At 47.0% G+C, this 20,101-nt stretch overlaps 1 protein-coding gene across 1 annotated transcript in view; it reads right to left on the bottom strand.

The window, feature by feature from the left end:
* Nucleotides 1-20,101, bottom strand: part of LOC119169130 (serine/threonine-protein kinase RIO3) — a 247,094-nt gene that overhangs the window by 190,977 nt on the left and 36,016 nt on the right. Inside the window, exon 4 of the mRNA XM_037420230.2 lies at nt 8,435-8,678. Within this exon, the coding sequence (XP_037276127.1) occupies nt 8,435-8,678 (244 nt within the window). The remainder of the gene's footprint in view (nt 1-8,434; nt 8,679-20,101) is intronic.

Below are 20,101 nucleotides of genomic sequence, written 5' to 3'. Positions count from 1 at the left end.
AACAGCGATTACAAATGCATATGGTCTGGTAGAAGGAATTACAAAAAAGTTTTTTTCATAGATGAAGTATACACCTTAGAGAAAAAGTGTCAATGCGTTCCCACCATTCACGTGTTTTTCTATGGGAGCACAGAAAATTATATTGCGATGTCCTGAAATAGACGCGACACGTATTCAGCGGCACTAGAGAAGTTATTAGAGAAAATTGCTTTAATTACGTGCAGTGCGGCTCTTCAAACGAGCTATCAACAGTGTTCCTGGAGCTGATGACGTCCCCCGATAAATCGGCGCCACAGTTACACGCTACCACTTGGACTAGACATCACGAGCACTTGCGAAGAGCCTGTTTTGTCGTTCAGCTGACTTGCACAACTGAAGTTGTGTCGGCACTGGGCAAAGCATCGTGGATTTTTTTGGGCCATAGAGTTTCACACAGTAATACCTACAGAGGAATCTGGCACTACGATCGTGTACCTCCATGGAAATTATGGGAAGTACATTCTTTGTATTGGATAGTATTAGCTAGCAAACTGTCTACAGACTTTTTCCTACAGTTTCAGTTTCATTCTTTGCGCAGCGAGAGTAATGGCGTGTGGTGAAAAGAGCGGAAGCAGTGTTTTTGTTGTTCGAAGAGGCTGAAGACCACTTGATCTCGTGATTTGCTGCTACGTTCGAGCTTTATGAGTCGTACTTGACAGTTTAAAATCAGCATCGTCTACTGACCACTGTGCTAAGATGTAGCGTACCATGCCAGTGCAAGAGTTTACATTGAGTTAAAACTCCATACTTGGGGCGCACGCGTGACCGCAGTTTATTCAGCTGAAAAGTTCCAAGTACGCGATTACGACTTTGATGGCCCCACAAACAAGCTGCACAAGTTTGACGCGCCTGTGTGGCTATATTCGGTGATATATGCTCACAATTCTTACTTTTGCGTAGTTTGGCGCAATTTCTGCTGATATTATCAGGTTGGCACAGTATACCTGATTTGGCGTACTTTGGCACAGTTCGTGCAGAAGTGGAATAGCTGACATGCCTCCTTAGAATGTAAAATTTATTCTCCTGACAGTTAATTTACTTTTGCGATCCAGTTTCCTCGCTTTAAAAAGGCTGGTGCATATGACTCGAACATGCGTTTGCCTAAGCCTGTTACACAGACAAGCTTGGTCTACACAGAGTAGCTATGGCTAGTTGGCAAGCTTGATTTTATGTTGTGCCGTTCTCTACCAATAGAAACCTTTTCTGGTTGACCTATAGCTGAAAATCTCTTCCCTCTGTTAGCTGCAGTCTTTCACAGGCCTTGAGACAAAAAAAAAAACTATCCAGCTATTTTTAAAGTGTGAAAGAGCCTTCCCATAACTTGACTGTTTATGATATTGCCGCATCAGGTTGGCCACATTCAAGTAGCCCGCCGCAATCATCGTGGCACGAGCACAAGCAAGACTTGGCTGGCATGCACCACGCGTACGTGCATTCAGGCTACGAGGAACAGGAAGATAGTTGAATTTGTGCAACTTGGCTACTCGAACTCGACGACCATAGTCATTAGACTTGTGGGCACAAGTTCGCCCTAATAAAGACGCTTGTTTCTTTGGCCTGTCTGCCTCAGCATCGCTACTTTTCTGGTGGAGGCGCGGGGTAATGAATCGAAGCCCTGCGAGCTCAAGACAGTGTAGCCCCGACGACCAGCGTGTCAACCTCGTGGAGACTTCTGTACACCAGAGGGCAAGTCGCCATCTTCGAGATGATTCACCTGAGTTCAGTCCTCTTCACTTCACACCAAGGGGAATTCAAACGATGGACGCCACCACTATGACTAGCCAGGTAACACTGGCACAAGTGTTCATCATCCAACCGCACCAGCCGCCAGTATCCCACGGCGACTCGTATGAGGACGTGGAAGATTGGTTGGACCTGTTCAAGAGAGTGGCGAGCATGAAAGGATGAGACGAAAAAGAGAAGCTCCGTCGCATATACCTCGCCCTGGAAGACTTCGCAAAGACATGGTTTGAGAACCATGAAACCTCGTTGTCTACCTGGGAGGTATTTCGACGACAAGCGGTGGCTACGTTCGCGAACATAGACCAGAAATAAAAGGCGGAAACTGCTCTTCAATCGAAGAACCAGCTCACAAACGAGAGTGCTGCCATGTATATTGAGGACATGGTCCGTCTGTTCAAGCATGTACATTACAACATGGCTTAGGATAAGAAGGTGCGCCATCTAATGCGCGGAGTGAAGCAAGAGCTGTTCGCCGTTCTCGTCCGCAACCCTTCAAGCACAGTTGCTGAGTTTTATTCGAAAGCGACGGCCATCGAAAAAACACTGGAACAGTGGGCTCGGCAGTACAACCGCAATCTTAACTGCGCATCTGCACAGGTTTTTCCTGGAGGCGTGCGAAACGACGTTGAAGCCCTGCGAGAGCTCATTAGATCAGTTATTAGAGAAGAGCTGAGCAGACTGCAAATGCCCCAGACTCCAGCTGCACTATCTGTTACAGACATTGTTCGTGACGAACTGAGGCAGGTCATACGAGAGCCAGAGCGTGAGCTGCAGCTGGTTCGACCTATCTGAACATACTATGAAGTTCTTAGACAACCCACGGTACACAGCAATGCAGCAGTTGCGATGGCGGCGACTCCTCTCCCACCTGCAGCACGCAGCACATCTCGTCCACGGGAACCAACAGCTACCTATCTGCCCCCAGGAGCACGTAGCACACATCGCTATGTGGAGCACAGGCCCAAGAAAAGTGACATCTGGTGTGATCACGAGCGCAGGCCTCTGTGTTTTCATTGTGACGAAGCGGGTCATCTGTACAGATTCTGCCCTTACCGACAGGCTGGATTAAGAGGCTTCCCGTCGTATGTACCATGCCCCCGAAACGGCGAACGACCAGCAGAGATTAAGGAGTACTTGTCCACGCGCCAGAACTCACCACCTCTACGCCAACGTCGGTCACGGTCACCTGTTATGCGCGACCGGTCATCCAGCTTACGTGCACCTTCAAGGGAGCCTGGTCATCGCTCTCCAAGTCCACTCCCAGAAAGCTGAAGCAAGCGACCTGTGGAGGTAAGGCCGCTGATAACGTCAGTTACGAAGATCCTCCAATATGGTTTGAGGGCGACGACGGTGTATTTCCGGTAAATGGGTGCAGCAACGAAAGCGTTACTTCAGATTTGCGGTTGAGAATGGAAGGATGGGAGCTGAATACCTTAGTCGACGCCGGTGCTGATTATTCAGTGATAAGTCACAAGATGGTAAGAAGCTAAACAAAGTTGTGACACAGTGGAGTGGACCGCAGATACGCACGGCAGGCGGTCACATTATTATGCCCCTTGGCAGATGCACTGCAAGACTTGAAATACGGGACTTTATTTACATTGCCGATTTCATTGTGCTACCAGAATGTTCATGGGAACCCATTATAGAAATGAATATTTTGCGAGCTAATGGCACCGTAATTAACCTGCGTAGGCCCAGCGTGTCGTTTCCGACTGAACGAGCTATACCTGTGGAGGAATCTGAAGAACGCCGCCTAACTGCTCTACGCGTTGTTCATGATGATGTAACTGTGCCGCCACGCTGCAGTATAATGGTGCTTGTAGAGAATGATGCATTGTACAATCGCGAAGGCAGAGCGGATACAAATGTAGGGCTGTTTTTGAACAAAGGTGTCTGCGTAGCTTGGGGTCTTGTTGACTTGACGAATGGCCGTGCATATGTCCTACTCCCAAATTTCTCCAATGAACTTCAACACATCGCTCAAGGCACGGCTATTGCCTATTTACACGACTTCTGTATGGCGACCGAACTATGCAGCTTAACGAAGTCAACCACTCGATCAGTGGCCTGCTATGTCGGCACATCCGTGACCGTCAACCACTGCCTTCTGGACAGTAAAAAGAAACAGATTTAAGCCTTGGTAAAAGAATTCTCTGATTGCTTTTCAACTGTCTCGAAGGTCCAGCGCAGGTCAATAACGAAACACAGAATTATAACGCAAGACAACACGAGGTCTATGTGCCAGCATCCATACCGAGTGTCACAGAAAGAACGGGAAATTATCAAGAAGCAAGTGGAGGAGATGCTTTCAAATGATGTCATCCAGCCTTAGAATAGTCCATGGGCGTCCCCCGTAGTGCTTGTTAAGAAGAAAGACAACACACTTAGATTCCGTGTCGACTACGGAAAACTGAACAGTGTAACTAAAGGAGATGTCTACCCCTTGCCACGTATCGACGATACACTAGATCGGCTGCGATCCGCAAAGTTTTTCTCCTCCTTGGATCTGAAAAGCGGATATTGGCAAATAGAGGTCGACGAGTGGGACCGTGAAAAAATGGCATTCGCAACATTAGATGGCCTCTACGAATTCAAAGCGCTTCCATTCGGCCTCTGTTCCGCGCCAGCGACGTTCCAGCGAATGACAGACACTGTCCTCGCGGGATTGAAATGGCAGTCATGCCTAGTGTATTTGGATGATGTGGTGGTATTCTCTGCAATGTTTGACAAACATCTAAAGCGACTACGCACAGTATTGGAAGCCATCCGGTCAGCAAAATTGACAATCAAACCCGAAAAATGCCACTTCGGCTTCGAAGAGCTGCGATTCCTTGGACATGTCATTAGTTCCGATGGTGTTAGTCCTGATCCCGAAAAGACAGCTGCTGTTCGGAGGTTCCCCACACCCAGAGACAAAAAGTCAGTGCGTCGATTTTTGGGTTTATGTGCCTACTATAGGCGATTTGTTGAAAATTTCGCAAAGCTTGTGGATCCTCTTACAAAACTGACGAAAGACGACGTGCCCTTCACATGGGAAAGCGAACAACAAAAAGCTTTTGACGAATTAAGAAAACGACTACAGTGTTCACCAATACTTGCTCATTTTGATGAGACAGCCGACACTGAAGTCCATACCGATGCCAGCAATGTCGGCCTCGGCGCCATCCTTGTCCAATGGCAAAATGGTCAAAAGAAAGTGTTAGTCTATGCCAGCCGCAAACTATCAAAAGCTGAGGCTAACTACTCTGCAATTGAAAAAGAGTGCCTCGCAGTCATCTGGGCAATAAACAAGTTTCGACCATACCTTTATGGTAGACCGTTCAGAGCTGTCAGTGACCACCATGCTCTATGCTGGCTGGCAAATCTCAAGGACCCGTCAGGTCGACTAGCAAGATGGAGCCTCAGGCTGCAGGAGTATGACGTTACGGTCGTGTACAAATCTGGAAGGAAACACAGTGATGCCGACTGCCTGTCACGCTTTCCCTTCGATCCAAGTGTACCTGAAGAGGAAGACTTCCCGTTTCTAGGCGTTGTCGACGCATCCGAAATCGCTCAACTACAACGAGATGACCCGGATTTGCTGGCGCTTATACAACACCTGCAGGGTCTCGACGTTCAAGTCCCTCGCATATTCTCCAGAGGGCTCTCTGCATTCTGCCTTCGAGGAAGTGTGCTTTACAGGAGGAACTTCGAACCTAATGGTGAAACGTTTTTACTAGTCGTGCCCACAGCCATGCGAGAGGAACTTCTGCACGCATGCCACGACGAGCCAACATCTGGACACATGGGTGTGAGCCGAACATTCGCCAGGATTCGCCTGAAATACTATTGGCCTAAGTTGCTCGCATCAGTGCAGCACTACGTGAAAACTTGTCGTCAATGTCAACAGCCCAAAACTCCACTCGTAAAACCAGCCCGCCTTCTCCAGCCAATAGACACTTCGGATGCTCCATTCCAACAAGTCGGCATGGACTTCCTAGGACCTTTCCCGACATTGTGTGCAGGCAAGAAATGGATAGTCGTAGCCACACACTATCTGACCCGTTATACTGAGACTGACTCTGTACAGTGCGACAGCTGCCGAAGTCGCCAAGTTGTTTGTGAACAACATAGTGCTCAGACATGGTGCGCCCATCGTCGTCATTACGGATCGAGGCACCGCATTTACTCCAGACCTTATGCAATGCTTGATGCGCATGACAAATACCCATCACAGAAGAACAACGGCGTATCACCCTCAGTCAAATGGCTTAACCGAATGCCTCAACAGAACTCTGACCGACATGCTATCAATGTATGTCGATGTTGAACATAAACAGTGGGATGAAATATTACCCTACGTAACATTCGCATATAATACAGCCATTCAAGAAACAACCCACATTGCCCGTTTGGAACTAGTATTCGGCCGAAGAGTGACCACCCCACTGGATGCGATGTTACCACTACAGGATGAAAGCAGATATCCACCCAACTTAGATGACTTCTTGCAAAGAGCCGAAGAAGCACGACAAATGGCAAGATACCGAATACGCCGCCAACAGCACGTCGATTCTAGTTGGTACAACAAGCGAAGCAGTGACGCACTTTATCATCCCGGTGACAAAGTGCGGATATGGATCCCAGTGCGTTGCTGCGGAGTCTCTGAAAAGCTTCTTTGCCGATACTTCAGCCCCTATGAGGTACTCAACCGTATCAGCCACGTCACTTATGAAGTCAGATCCGCTGGACACATGAGCTCAAGACGCCGCAATCCTATGGAAGTGGTACACGTAGTCCGCATGAAGCCCTATCATGACAGATTAACGCAAAATGAGTGTGCGCATGTATCTTTTCACTGTCTCAAGCATCGGGACGATGCGTCTGAGGAAGGGGATAATGCCACGACAGGTTGGCCACGTTCAAGTAGCCCGCCGCAATAATCGTGGCACGAGCACCAGCAAGACACGGCTGGCATGCGCCACGCGTTCGCGCACTCGGGCTACGCGGAAGAGGAAGAAGTTGAATCTGTGAAACTTGGCTACTCAAACTTGACGACCATAGTCATTAGACTTGTGGGCACAAGTTCGCCCTAATAAAGACGCTTGTTTTTTTAGCCTGTCTCCCTCAGCATCGCTACAATATCAGCAGCACATTCCTAACTGGACTTCGCAAGGGAACAAACTCAACACGCTCAGCTCGATTGCACAAGGAGGCATCCTAACACTCTTAAAGGGCCAGTAAACAGCTCTGAGGTCCAAAAATTTTTAAAAAGAAATATATGTTTCTTTGCGAACATGCTGCCGCAAGAATTTTGCAAATACGTACTTTAATAAGGAAGTTACAAGGGTTAGAAGATTGGTCTAAGCTGGCTTCATATTTTTGCGCGGCCACGCCCCCCCTTCCTCCTTCAATAAAGGAGAAATCGCAGCCCATCGTCATGACTCCGCCCACTTCGGCAACGTGCCACCACGTCAGCGATCGACATCATCGGTGAACTCGATAGGTCGCAATGCACTTCCGCTTGCTGCGAAGCGTGGTTGTTTGTTTGCCGTTTGCCGCACCATCCGCGGGTCAACCGTTTAGGCATCAGGTGTGAAATGTCGACCACAAACGGTCAGGTCCCCGACGTTCGTAGCTGGATGGCCGATTCGCTTCAGCCATGCAGCGCACAGGGCCCCATCGTGAGGCACCCGGTGCCGATGCTTCTCCATTGTCCAGTCGCTCGATTTGCAGCCGACGACAGAGCAACGCTGTTTACCCGGGTTGCTCATGTCAAGGGCGAAGTACGTTCGTACGTGTGCACAGGCGCTGTAGTTGAGCGAGGAGTGTACACGTGCACGCGACAACTGCGAGGCTGATTTTTTCACCACAGGGCCAAGAAACAAAGGGCAGTTTCGCAGCTGTGGGAAGGAACACGAACTGACCTTGACTTCACTACTATTTTTTCAATCTTTATTTAGACCAATCGGCGAACTGTGTGCTACGTCACGTCGCCGATCGCCGAGTTGATGTCACTGCCCGTGCAAGGGGGTCAGTCAGGCGTAGGAAAGATGCGTGGGAATTGTTGTTGAAATAGAGGCTCTGCGCGGCGTGCAGTGCTGTAATATTCAGAAAAAGTGATCGCGGAGGTCTAATCTACTAATTGCTGAGCTTGTATAGGGGGTGTAAAAAAAGTCAGAAGCTGTTTACTGACCCTTTAAAAAAATGTGTTCTGTTTCCATTGGGTGATGGTGACAATGCTGTATCCAATTTTTCTGAAGGTTACGGTTTTACTTGTACATTCAGGGCCATTCTAAATTCAATTTATCGGAAAAAAATGCATGTTTGACAAGATTTTTTTTTGTTGAGAAAAAAGATTCATCCACACCTTCTTTAATTACAACTGCTTAGCTGTCATTTCTAAAAATTTATTTAATAATTCTACCTTTCTAGGAAAAGTGCAGGACCGTGCCGGGGGCTTGTTCAGGCAGTCTGGACCCGTTTTGCCAAAAAGGCTGAGCGTCACTGCCAATATTCTTTGTTTTTGTACGATGCCCAGATAATATGATGTGGTCCCCTCAAGGTCATACATATTTGGGCTTCCACTGTACTTTGGGTGAGATACAAAACTTTCTTAAACAACATTTGAAGCAAATAATCCAGGACAACTCATTTGCCATGCACTCACCGGCACGCATTGCGACGTCCACAGACAGTGGCATCATGCTTGGTGGTGAAGCCTCCGCCAGGCTGACGTGCTACACCAGAGCGGCCAATCGCCTGCGCTGCACGTTGGTCTCGCTCAAACGAGTCCCAGTGTCGGTTGCCCCCCAATCCCAGGCCACCGTCGAGCCCATCATCCTCGTCTTCATCCTCAGAGTCCGACAGCACTGGCTCCCGTGCTCGTCGGTAGTTGTCGAATGACACACTCACTGTGCAAAGGATACAGTCATCAATCAGCTGCATCCACAACAAATGGCTGACTGCCCTATTGCCAAGTGACTATTTCAATGTGTGGCACACACAATTTCAACACAGGCATTCGGAAGGATGTGCGAAAAAAATTCACATGAAGACATAACTTCACAACAAAAATAAAAAACTGTAAAATAAGTGGAAGAAGACAATTAATCAACACAAATGAAGCTTAACCCACTTATAATGATAACCATATCTAATTCATAGCAATGAGGAGCTGCTGCACTGTCCACTCTTATGCTTTCAATGGTGAAACAACCTAGATGCTTACAGTAATGCCCACATACTACAATATTGGTTCTAACAATAAATTCTGGCACTTAATTAGCTATCCATAACGAAAGATAATTGGTCACGAAATCCTTGAAAAGAAAGAAAAACACGAAAAGTTAAGCTACTGAACCACCGCTCAGAACCCCATATTGCCCAATGCCCCTTCAGTCTGTGGCCGTAAGCTTCTACGCACAGGAATCACATGTTGTGGCAAAGCTGACTTTCAAACTGCGCTATGGCGTTGTTGTGGCGGTGGCTTCTGTTAATGCACTTTCGAAAATACAATTTTAGCAAAAAGTTGAGACTTGGAAGAGTTTCAGCATCTAAAATTCATTACAACCATTTTATTACACAGGTGGCAACAATATGTACACACAGTCAAGAGGTCGAGGTGATGACACACAGAAAAGAAGAACAATTGATGGCGCATGCGCCAGAACATCTTATTCAAATCATGAAATGAAAATTTAACTAAAAAAATACTGGTATTCATTGTCCAACAAATTGACGGACAGGGCATTTACACACTCAGTTCCAGCTTTGCGAATAAAAAACGCCTCATGTATTTCAAGTGCCCTCTTGTCTTTTTATCTTGCCATTAATTGGCATTCATCAAACTTCGGGATGCACCTACAATTGGCACAGCGACTTACCAGGTGGCTGCCCACTGATCCACGCATGATATTTGCGTGCTCCCTAAGGTTATCATTCAGACAGCCACCGTCTGACTGATGTAGCATCGACCACATGATAATTAAATGAGATACACAACGCCTATATTATATTCTACGAACATTTGCGTGGTTCTTGCATGCTTCTTATTGCACCCGACACTTGAAAATCCTTTGTAGCTAACTCTTTTACACAGAAAGCATAGCTCGTTTTTAGGCACGAAGCTCTTTATAGCGTGGCTTATGCATTCTTGTTGTGGGTATAGTGAACTAGAATATGATCTAGTGGCGTGACCGGCTGGGCTGCGGCGTCAGCTTTCACATGGATGCCGCCATGTGGTGCCACTGCTACTTCTCACGTCAGCTTCGGCTGCGTTGTTGGGTCGTCGCAGACTTCTGCAGAGCTGCAGATGTGGTTACTTCTAACGCGCGTTTGCTTTCTGGTTCATGCAAACGTAAAATTGCGAGATTAGTTACTGCATGGACAACCTGGTAAATGCGTTGGCACAGCACCAGGAACCAGTTATAGTTTTCCTCGGGGAATGCGCACTTTACTGCCATTTATCACAGCACATATTCGCGCAGGATGTCTCTTGGCTCAAAATGATGTTCGCACACTGCTGAAGTTTAGGTCAGAGACTTGTCAGCCCTCTGGAGGTTGCACTCCCACTTTCTGCAGAGATCGTCATCTCTTGGTGCTGCAAACAGCGAAGCCTTCGGAGCGCCCCGGTTACCGATTGGGGAACCCGGAGCAAAGCAATGAGAATCCATTCTCCGCTTCGACATGTCGCGGGCTATATGTTTGTTGATGTGGGATATCTCACAAAGTACAGACTTTATTCTGGTACTGGCAAGAGAATGCAGCAGATTGCATTGGCACCCGTGCAGTAGAGTAGCTTGTTAGAACTGGAAATGCAATAATCAGGCCTGCAAGAGACACTCATCAGCTTCGCTCTCTTACGCGGCCCGCACCCCACAAGAGCAGGTACGCATACCACAAGAAAATTTGTTGAGAAGCACGCACATGAACCGTAAGAATAAAAAGCGCGTCTCGTGTGCGCTCGGATTTTCTTCTGGCCATTGCTGGCCCTCTCATCTATATCACTTGAGCTAAAAATTATTTCAAACATCTGCAAATGGCAAAAAGCGACCGCATTATGCTTCCCGTTTATGGTATTGGCCTTAACTCTTACTTCGAAAGCGCGCATGGGATAAAAGTGACACAGAATAACACGGTACTAGATGTAGCAAAATACAAAAAGTGAAAGAAAAGCAGCATATTTACTTTTTCATGTTTTGTTGGGCTGACACTATCCCTTAGGATAGCCTGTATATATGCCTTCCACGCGCCTTGGTCAGTCGAAAATACAAATACGTACACTAGCGGCCCAGATTCTCGGTTTCCACAAAAATGTGGACACAACACTACCTAGGCACTACAGCTGCTCGTAATCTGGTCACTCACCAACGAACGCGAGCACAACTACAAGCACCGCATAACACAACTTCGAAGAGCCCGACGGCACTCGGAAAACGATGTAACATTCATCGTTTCTCGTCGTAGCACAGTAATGCTGCAGGGACTGGAAGGCTGGTATCAGTTGCGTTGTGTGCCCCCACAGCGCACAACGCAACTAGCGTCGTCAGCCGATGACATATGCGGTAGAGCTTCCAGGCCTTGACGAATTTTCTTCAGGTGGCGGTGGCTCAGCGCGCCAAACTCAAACACATGCACTGATTGACTCCCGCGCTGCCAGCGCTATCTAGAGAAGAAATCGCGCCGGCAAGTGCTTGCTTCGCACACATGACATGAAAAGGCGCAGTGATGCCACGAGAAATCCTAGCCGCCATCTGTGTCATTTTGGACAGCCGAGATAGCAGCCAGGGTCTGCCGGTGGCACCACTAGATCATATTCTAGTTCACTATAGTTGTGGGTAACCAGTCCTCGTTAATTCTTGAACCGGCCATAGAGGGCGGTACTTTTACTAGTGGCTGAAAAATGCAAATGGTACGACACTAGAGGGTGTTACTTGTAGAAAAGAAGAATTGACGCCCCACGTACGGAAGGAAAGAGAGACTATCGCGCGTTCTTCGGCAGCGCCGTACACCAGGAGGCGCTCAATAGTACAATAAAAGCGCCGTTCTGGCGCGCGCGCATTCAGAGGCACGGCGACGGAGGATGGACAAAGCTGCTAAGCGGCATGCGCACAGGGCGCCGGTGGCTCGTACTCAAAGAAGAGATTCCGACGTGCGGGCGCGCGAGGCAGAAGCGCGCTGCGAGGACCCTGCAGTACGACAACAGGAGGCTAAAACGGCCGGCAGCGGCGTGCGCACAAAGCTTTGCCCCACTTTCCATCATTCATCCCATGGATATGCTGCATTTTTTTTTTCTGCCTTGAATATGAGCTTCACCCCTGTTTTTTACGACTCTTTTTAAGCAGTGCGAAGCTTTGTACACATAAGGAATGACAGACACTTTCGGCTTTGACTCGTCCTGAGATGCGTGCTGTGCATTCTTCCCCCGCTTCAATTTATTCAGAAGTGACATTGCCATGCCTGAGGGAAATTGATCAGGAAAGCCTGCTTTCTTAAATCTGTTAGCTTGATTGCCAAAACTGCTCTGAACCTGGTGATGACAAGACCTTGAGAGTGATGCCATCATGCATGCTTGTGAAATTCCTCGCTAAACAAGCTTGGTGAGAGCTGAACTAAAGGGTAACGGGGCTCTCTGGGAGCGGGAAGCGTATTGCCAGCACATGTGTTCTGGCAAGAAACGTAAGCTCTTGTACTTCAGTGAAAACCTAAGTTTGTTATTTTCAGGGAACTCAGTTGTAAGCTGCAGATTAATGTTCTCAGGAAAAGTGCTAAAAATCTCGGCGGGCTGCCTTGTGTCACACTGTTCTGCACTATAAAAGACTGAAAAATCATCAACATTACGGAATACCTTAATAATATGTCTCTCAGCTAGCCTCACTTGTATCTGTTTGTCAAAACAAGCTAATAAAATATCACTGAGGACTGGAGCTACACATGACCCAATACACATGCCCTGTCTTTGAATGTACCATTTATTGTTTCTCGTCAGGAACGTTGACTGCAAATAAAAGTTCAAAAGTTCAAGAAAGCTATCTACGCGAGTTCCAAAAGGTTTACAAAATTCATTCTCACCATAGTGTTGAATGCACTCTTTGACCTCCTCGCACAAAATGTTCTGTGGTAGGGAATAAAATAAGTTTTTAACGTCCATGAAAAAAGCACAAGCACTTTGGGTGCACCAATCACATAGTAAGTTTGAGACGTCCCGGGGGTTTTCTTACGATGAACAGATCTTCGATGGTCAGGGCTGCAATATGCATTTGCAGATACAGTAGAATCTCGATGATACGTTTACAGTTGATACGAATTTCATGATGATACGAATTTTGAAGTTGTGGCGGAATTTTGAGGTTGTGGCATTGTTTAAAATACGTCGTAATTCGGTGTTATACGAACAGTTTGCCTAGCCGATTCGAATGATGCGAACGCGCGACACCGCTGCACGCGAGTGGAGCGACGCAGCTGATTCCAAAGTGGGGAAGAGGCCACCACGGCTGCCGGCCGTTTTTTCCTTTTTCCCCACCTTGATTGCCTTCATTTCCTCAGCTTCCAGAGTCTCCCAGCGGAGAAGCGCCGAAATTTCTCCTCGCCTTCTCCCAGTGAAAACGGCTATGCCCTCCGACAAGAAAGGTAAAGCATCGCAAGCTTGGGCACGCTTGCTCGAGATACGAGCCTGCGAGGAGGAGAGTCGCGCCAAGATATGTGGCATAGTAGAGCGGGCCCTCCCATCTTGTTTCCATGCCAGGTCACGTGCCAGACAAGTTTGGTACGTCAGCTATTTTCTTGCAGATCATTGGCTAATGCGTGTGTGCGTGTTTTTTTTATTCATTATTGCTACATGACTACGCCGCGCGACCGCGACTTCACGTGGACGTGGTGCGGGCACGTGCATAGAAGCTCTCGTTCTCGTCACTCGTGTCACCGCCGCTGCATAATCCGTGCGAGTTGCTGCTCGTATACTGGGAGACCAAAATATGAGTGGACATGTCTTGGAAGCGGAAGGCCCTTTCCTTTTAAGAAGAAAATTGAAACAGCGAGCAAACTTGACGAAAACCTCAAGAGAAAACATGCTGTCTTGGCAAAGAAGTTAGGCATAGTGCCGTCGATGCTCTGCACCATTGTTGTGCAGTTAGATGTGTTAGGAATGCACAGCACTTCAGCACCAATGTGAAACAGGCAAAGACGGCTACCCCCGTGAAGCTCTAAGAGGTCCTGCTAACATGGTTATGCGAAGTTACAGCAGCTGGCGTCAACATAGACGGCAAGGTGATACGCGAAAAGGCAGACAACATTGTGCTTTCCCTTGGCATCGATAACTTCCAAGTTTTTGGCGGGTGACGGTATCGTTTTAAAGGACAGCAAGGCCTAGTGTACAAAGCTGTTAGCGGTGAAGGTAAGGAAGTGGACGAATCACAGGTCAGCGACTGGCTGAACACGCTGCCTGCACTCATTTAAGATTACGCTCCGCACAACATGTTCAACGCTGAAGTGGCCGGACTTTTTTTCAACCTTCAGCCGGAGAGAAGCTTGTACGTGAAAGGCCAGGCCTGCCAGGGGGGCCAGGAAAGTAAACAACGGGTCACCGTGCCATTTTGCACAAATGTCGACGGTTAGGAAAAAATTCAGCTGACGGTCGTTGGCAAATCGAAACAGCCAAGGTGCTTTCGATCAGCAGGACGTTTGCCTTGCCTGTACAAAGAAAATAAGAAAGCTTGGATGACTGCTAATTTTTTCGTGAGTTTTTGACTACTTTGGACCCGAAATTGGCAGCCAAAAATAGAAAGATTTTGCTTTTCCTCGATCAGTGTTCAGCCCATCCGAGAGAGTGCAACTTCACCAATGTCACCGTAAGGTTGCTGCCCGCAAATACTACAAGCCATCTGTAGCCGGTGGACGTGGGAATAATTCGAAACGTCACGCACCATTTCAAAGGGTTGCTTGTGCGAAGGCTCCTGGCAAAAACTGAGTGCAAAGTCGAAAATTTGCGGATCAGTCTGCTCGACGCATTACATTTTCTGGCCATGTCCTGGGATAATGTCACCCAGGACATGATTGCGAACTGTTTTTGCAAGTGCGGTTTTTTTGTGGGACAGCATGTTGCTCCAACGGAAGAAGACCAAGAGCCAGAGGGTGATATGAATATCGAGGGTTGAGAGAACCTTGAGACTCTAGCTTCGATGCAAGATTTCGTCACCGCGAACGACACTGTCGCAACCTGTGGGCTGCGATCTGTCGAAGAACGGGTCAAGGAGGCAAAGGAGACCATGTCCGACAGTGATGGAGAAGACGCTGACATGTCTAAAATCCCGCCTTCAATGTCGGACAGCCACCGCGCCCTTGATGTCCTGCGCCACACCGTAAGTGCCGGCATCGTGAGCGAAGAAGCCGCAGCACCGTTTTATGCCTTTCAGGTGGCTTCTTTGAGGGACAGCGAAGGCAAAAAAGTTGAAAACATCGTGGACTTCTTCACCAAGAATAGTTGACTTTAATAAAGTTCTTGTTCATCTTCATGATCAGCTTTACTTGTTTTGGTTCATAAGAATTCGAGATGATATGAATATTTTGTGTGCTCCCTACGAATTTGTTCTTGAGCCCATACAGCCCGGCAGCTTGCCCATGAACAGCTGCACTTGTCACAAGAGCACCAAAAAGACTGTTATGACAGTCGCCACCGAAGCGTGCACTTCCTCTGGTACTTCTCTGGACATCAAACCGCCAAGTCGGCTTATCAAAGTAGCTACTACCACACTACCAGGGCCCCTACAGAGTGTTACGATAACTCAGTGACGTGAACTACGAGACCACACCCCTAAACGATGCCTCTTCGACTCCCTCACTCCAGACTAACGTTGTCCACAGTTCCAGACTCAAACCATATCAACCTGCTAGTTCATCGCCGTTGTACCAAGCGCCGTGACGGTGCTTCCGCCGCGGGGGAGTGGTGTTTAAGTTCACCATTGGCAGAAGCAAGCGTAGCACTTTGCGAAGAGGACGAAGACGCCTGTGTGTTAGACGCTTGCGCGAGGGACAACTCAGCCATCTTGTTTGGCTGCCGATTCTCTGTGGACGCTATACTATAAACCTAGATCTCGCCCCGTCACAGTATCATTGAAATTCTACTGTACCTTCCAACAAGTTCTTGCCATCCTATATGATGACCCGAAAAGGACACAATTCCTTGTGGGTCTTGGCGGTGAAAAAGACAGGGACGCTGGTACTTTTTCACGTCCTCACCGACAGGGCCAACCTAGTGAGCCCCGCTGTTTCACACAGATTCTCAGCATCTCGTTTTACTTTTGCCAACGCTACTTTCGGCAGTTCTCTGAAGTTCCCTGATAACTCCACTGTCACCTTTTCTTCATAGAGTGGTTTGGTGGTTTGGAAACCAGGACAGTTCCTCCTCCTTTGTCAGACTAGAGCAACTTGATGTCGGCTTTTTTAAGAGCAGACACAACATGGCGAATTTTTCAAGTTTCTTCTTTCATGGGTTCCTTGGGCAGATACTTGACTCTGTTGAATGCAGCTTTCAAATTCATCAGCTTTTGTTCTTCCGAAAGCTTGCCTGACGAAACTGACCAATTCAGTCTTATCAAGCCTCGGATGGACACAGTACTTAGGACCGAGCTGCAGAAAACTCTCCACATCTTTGGGAATTTTTTCACTGCCAAGAACTACCACTTTCTGCCCAAAAATGGGTGCTCTCGATTTTTTTCTTTGGAAACCTTATCACCATGGAATGCCAAAGGAACTCAGCGGTTTACCTGGCATATTGCAGATTTTGCAAGAACACTTTCTTAGCTTTCTTGAAGGAACCCTGCTCTAGGTTAACGACAAGAAGACAATAGGAGAAGAATCTCGCATGTCTCCAAGCCTCTCCTTTTAGCATCCTGAAAATCCTTTTCTTGTGGACCCAGGAAGGTTCCAGTCCACCAATAAGGCGTGGTACTTCCCGTGATAGGTAAGCATTCTTCGCCGAAAAGGAGTAAAGCCTGGCTTGGCACGTTGCTTTTCTGAACGGTCTCGCTGTCGGATAAGACCCTGACTTCATGACCAGGCTTGAAAATAACTTCTCGGTGACAAAGATTGTCGCAGCGTGCGTCTGTGGTTTGGTGACACTGAATATGGCACCGAGCGAGTTGATGCGCCTCCTCTGCGTGCTGAGCGAACTTGGCGGCATCTGAGTAAAACACTGCCTGGCAAAAGCATGGCGTCGAGCATCGTGGTGATCTCGCGACCGTGGACTAAGCAAGAAGGGGTGCAACCAGTACTTTCTTAAACAGCATTATTATGTACAAATGTTATATAAGGAAGGACATCATCCCAGGTATTGTGGCATATGCCCACATACATTGACAGCATGTCTGAAATCTTCTTATTAAGTCGTTCACTGATCCTCTTTGTTTGCAGGTGGCAAGGCGTTGTTTTGCGATTTTCAGTGCCACTTAATCTCAACACTGCTTGCAGCATCTCTGTAGTGAAAGCTGTTCCACGATCAGCAATGACGACAGCTGGTTCTCCGTGACGGACATTGATGCTGATAACAAAAGAAATGAGCGATGTCTGCGGTGGTAGCTTTTGAAAGTGTCTTTGTTTCCTACTAGCACCTTAAGTAGTCAGTAGAGAGCACAATCTGCCGGTTTCCAAATGAAAACATGGGAAATGATGCCAGCAAGTCCATGTCAATCTGATAAAACAGTGCCCTCGGTGTGCCTATTTTTAAATTTTTTTTTTTTCATTTATACATACTGCAGGCCACATTCAAGCACAAGCAGGAGTGATGACAAAAAGTACAGGTAGATGAGTGGCCTAAACGGGCACATGGTCGATAAAAAAAAAGAAAAAAGTAGAAAAATACAAAAAATGTTAAACATACAGCGTTGCTTCCCGTATACGCAAAAGTTCGAAAGGATTTAAAGTAAATTATTCAACATTGGATCGTGAACACTTTACACAGCAAAGTTCATATTATGAATAATATTAACAAAGGAGTCTGCTGAGGCAGCGGATACCGCACTTTCAGGTAATTTATTCTAACTGTTGATGGTAGCTGGAAATACTGAATACTTGTGCGAATTTATGTGGCTTATAAATCCTCTCAACATTTTACTGTGGCCCGTTTGAGAGGAATGTCTCAGCAGACAATGTAAGTATCTAGAGTAATTTATTCTGAAGCGGCCATTAGAGAGATGATAGAGAAACTTTAACCTCGATATTAGTCTACGATGACCTAGCGTCTGTAGTTAGCTTGCAGAATGAAATGGCTAACGCTGCTCCTTCTTGAATAATCAGAAAGGCGAACCGAACCACCAGCCTTTGTATTCATTCCAGTTTATCAATTAGATAATTCTGGTTTGGGCTCCAAATCGAATCTGCGTACTCCAGGCCAAATCGCACTGAACATTTATGCACTTTCAGTTGGACGGATGTTGGTGCTCCACTCAGTTTTCTATTTAGCAATGTCAGTTTACCATGAGCTTCCCAACAAATGTCATTAACACGGGTATACCAACTTATAGTACTGGTCAATATTACCCCCAATATTTTATGGAGTGCTAGATAATGCTGCATTGTCTTGTGTGTAACCGAATTCAAGAGGAAATTTTTTATTAGTGAACGATACGTATATTATTTTCGTAGTGTTTAGCCTCATACCCCATACCTTGCACCAAGCCTGAATAGAACCTAAAGAGTCATTTTGCTTAAGTTCATCTGCATGACTGTCTATTGTCTTCTATATGATGCAATTATCCACGAACAAACGTGTCTGTACATCTGGGCGAACACATTCCTGTATGTCATTTATATGGATTAAAAGTAACATAAGTGTTAAAACCGACCTTTGTGGTACTCTAAAAAAACATGCTCAGTTTATCTGACGAACAGGAATTCACAGTGACACTTTGTTTTCTATTCGTAAGATAACATGAAATCCAAGACCCAGTGACTCTGTCCATACTATATGCACATAGTTTGATAATGAGGTCTACATGAAGAACAACATCAAACGCTTCTGATAAATAAAAAAATAGCACCGATTTGACCTCCTATATTAAGTTCGTAAGCAATGTCATGCGTTTATTCTCCTAATTCTGTCACGGTTGATAATCCAGACCTAAAGCTATGTTGGCAATGGCACAAAAGGTCGTTTTCGTTAAGGTGGGTAACAATGGCTTTATGAATCATCATCATCACCATCAGCCTGACTACGCCTACTGCAGGACAAAGGCCTCTCCCATGTTCCGCCAGTTAACACGGTCCTGTGCTTGCTGCTGCCAATTTATACCGGCAAGCTTCTCCATCTCATCTGCCCCCCTAATCTTCTGTCTCCCCTTTACCCGCTTGCCTTCTCTGGAAATCCAGTTAGTTACCCTTAATGACCAGCGGTTATCCTGTCTACGCGCTACATGCCCGGCCCATGTCCATTTCTTCTTCTTAATTTCAGCTATGGTATCCTTGACCCCCGTTTGTTCCCTAATCCACTCTGCTCTCTTCTTGTCTCTTAAGGCTTCATGAATAATGTGCTCCAAGACCCTGCAACACGTGCTCGTAAGTGATACTCATGAGCACGGCAGGCTCGTGAATATCATAAATCATATAAACCGATGGGCTCCCGGTTTATACGATGCTTGTGATGCTTCATAGTTAACATCACCACGCTCGCCATGTGATATCAATACGGCACATTTGGCAATGTGTAGGTAGAATGTTGAATGCTTTTGCCTACTTAAAGATGGCCGGTGGCTTCATCTAAGTATTCTTGATGTGGAAACAGGCCCTCTTGAATAGCGGCGAGCTTGGTCGGTCCGATGAGCCAAATGGCAAGCTGGACGAAAGACATGAAAGGATTAGCCATTTGTCCACAGCCGGTGCCACCAAGTCTACTGCCGAAGCCACCAAGTCTGTTAGTTTCAGCAGTCCTACTGGTCGTAACGATGGAGTCATACGTTGCTGACATAAGCGACATGTGGGAATGTAGTGCTTGACAGTCTTTGCAAGAGGTGGCCAGTAGTAGGATCAGCAAATCGGTTGCAACGTGCGTGTATAGCCGAGGTATCCAAGAACCACGTAAAATGTCACCATGAAGCGTGCTTGGTGCAACAAGCAGATACGTAGCTTGCGTGTGATCTAAGTTCTTTTTCTAAGAACTCCATTTCGGAAACACAAGGAGTGGGATGAGCTCACAAGGAGTCAATGAGTGGGATGAGCTCAGAGTCGTCGCACTGTTGCGAAGCCAAGCTGGTTGCAGAAACAGCAGAAAGAAAAAGATCACCGTCGTCAAGGTCAGTGTTTGCTTTGTCGACTGGTGCACATGAGAGGCAGTCAGCGTCAGTGCGTT

Source organism: Rhipicephalus microplus, chromosome 2 (assembly GCF_043290135.1).
Source record: "Rhipicephalus microplus isolate Deutch F79 chromosome 2, USDA_Rmic, whole genome shotgun sequence".
Classification (NCBI taxonomy): Eukaryota; Metazoa; Arthropoda; class Arachnida; order Ixodida; family Ixodidae; genus Rhipicephalus; species Rhipicephalus microplus.
Note: the sequence above shows the minus strand (reverse complement) of the source record. Positions and strands in the feature narration are given on the sequence as shown.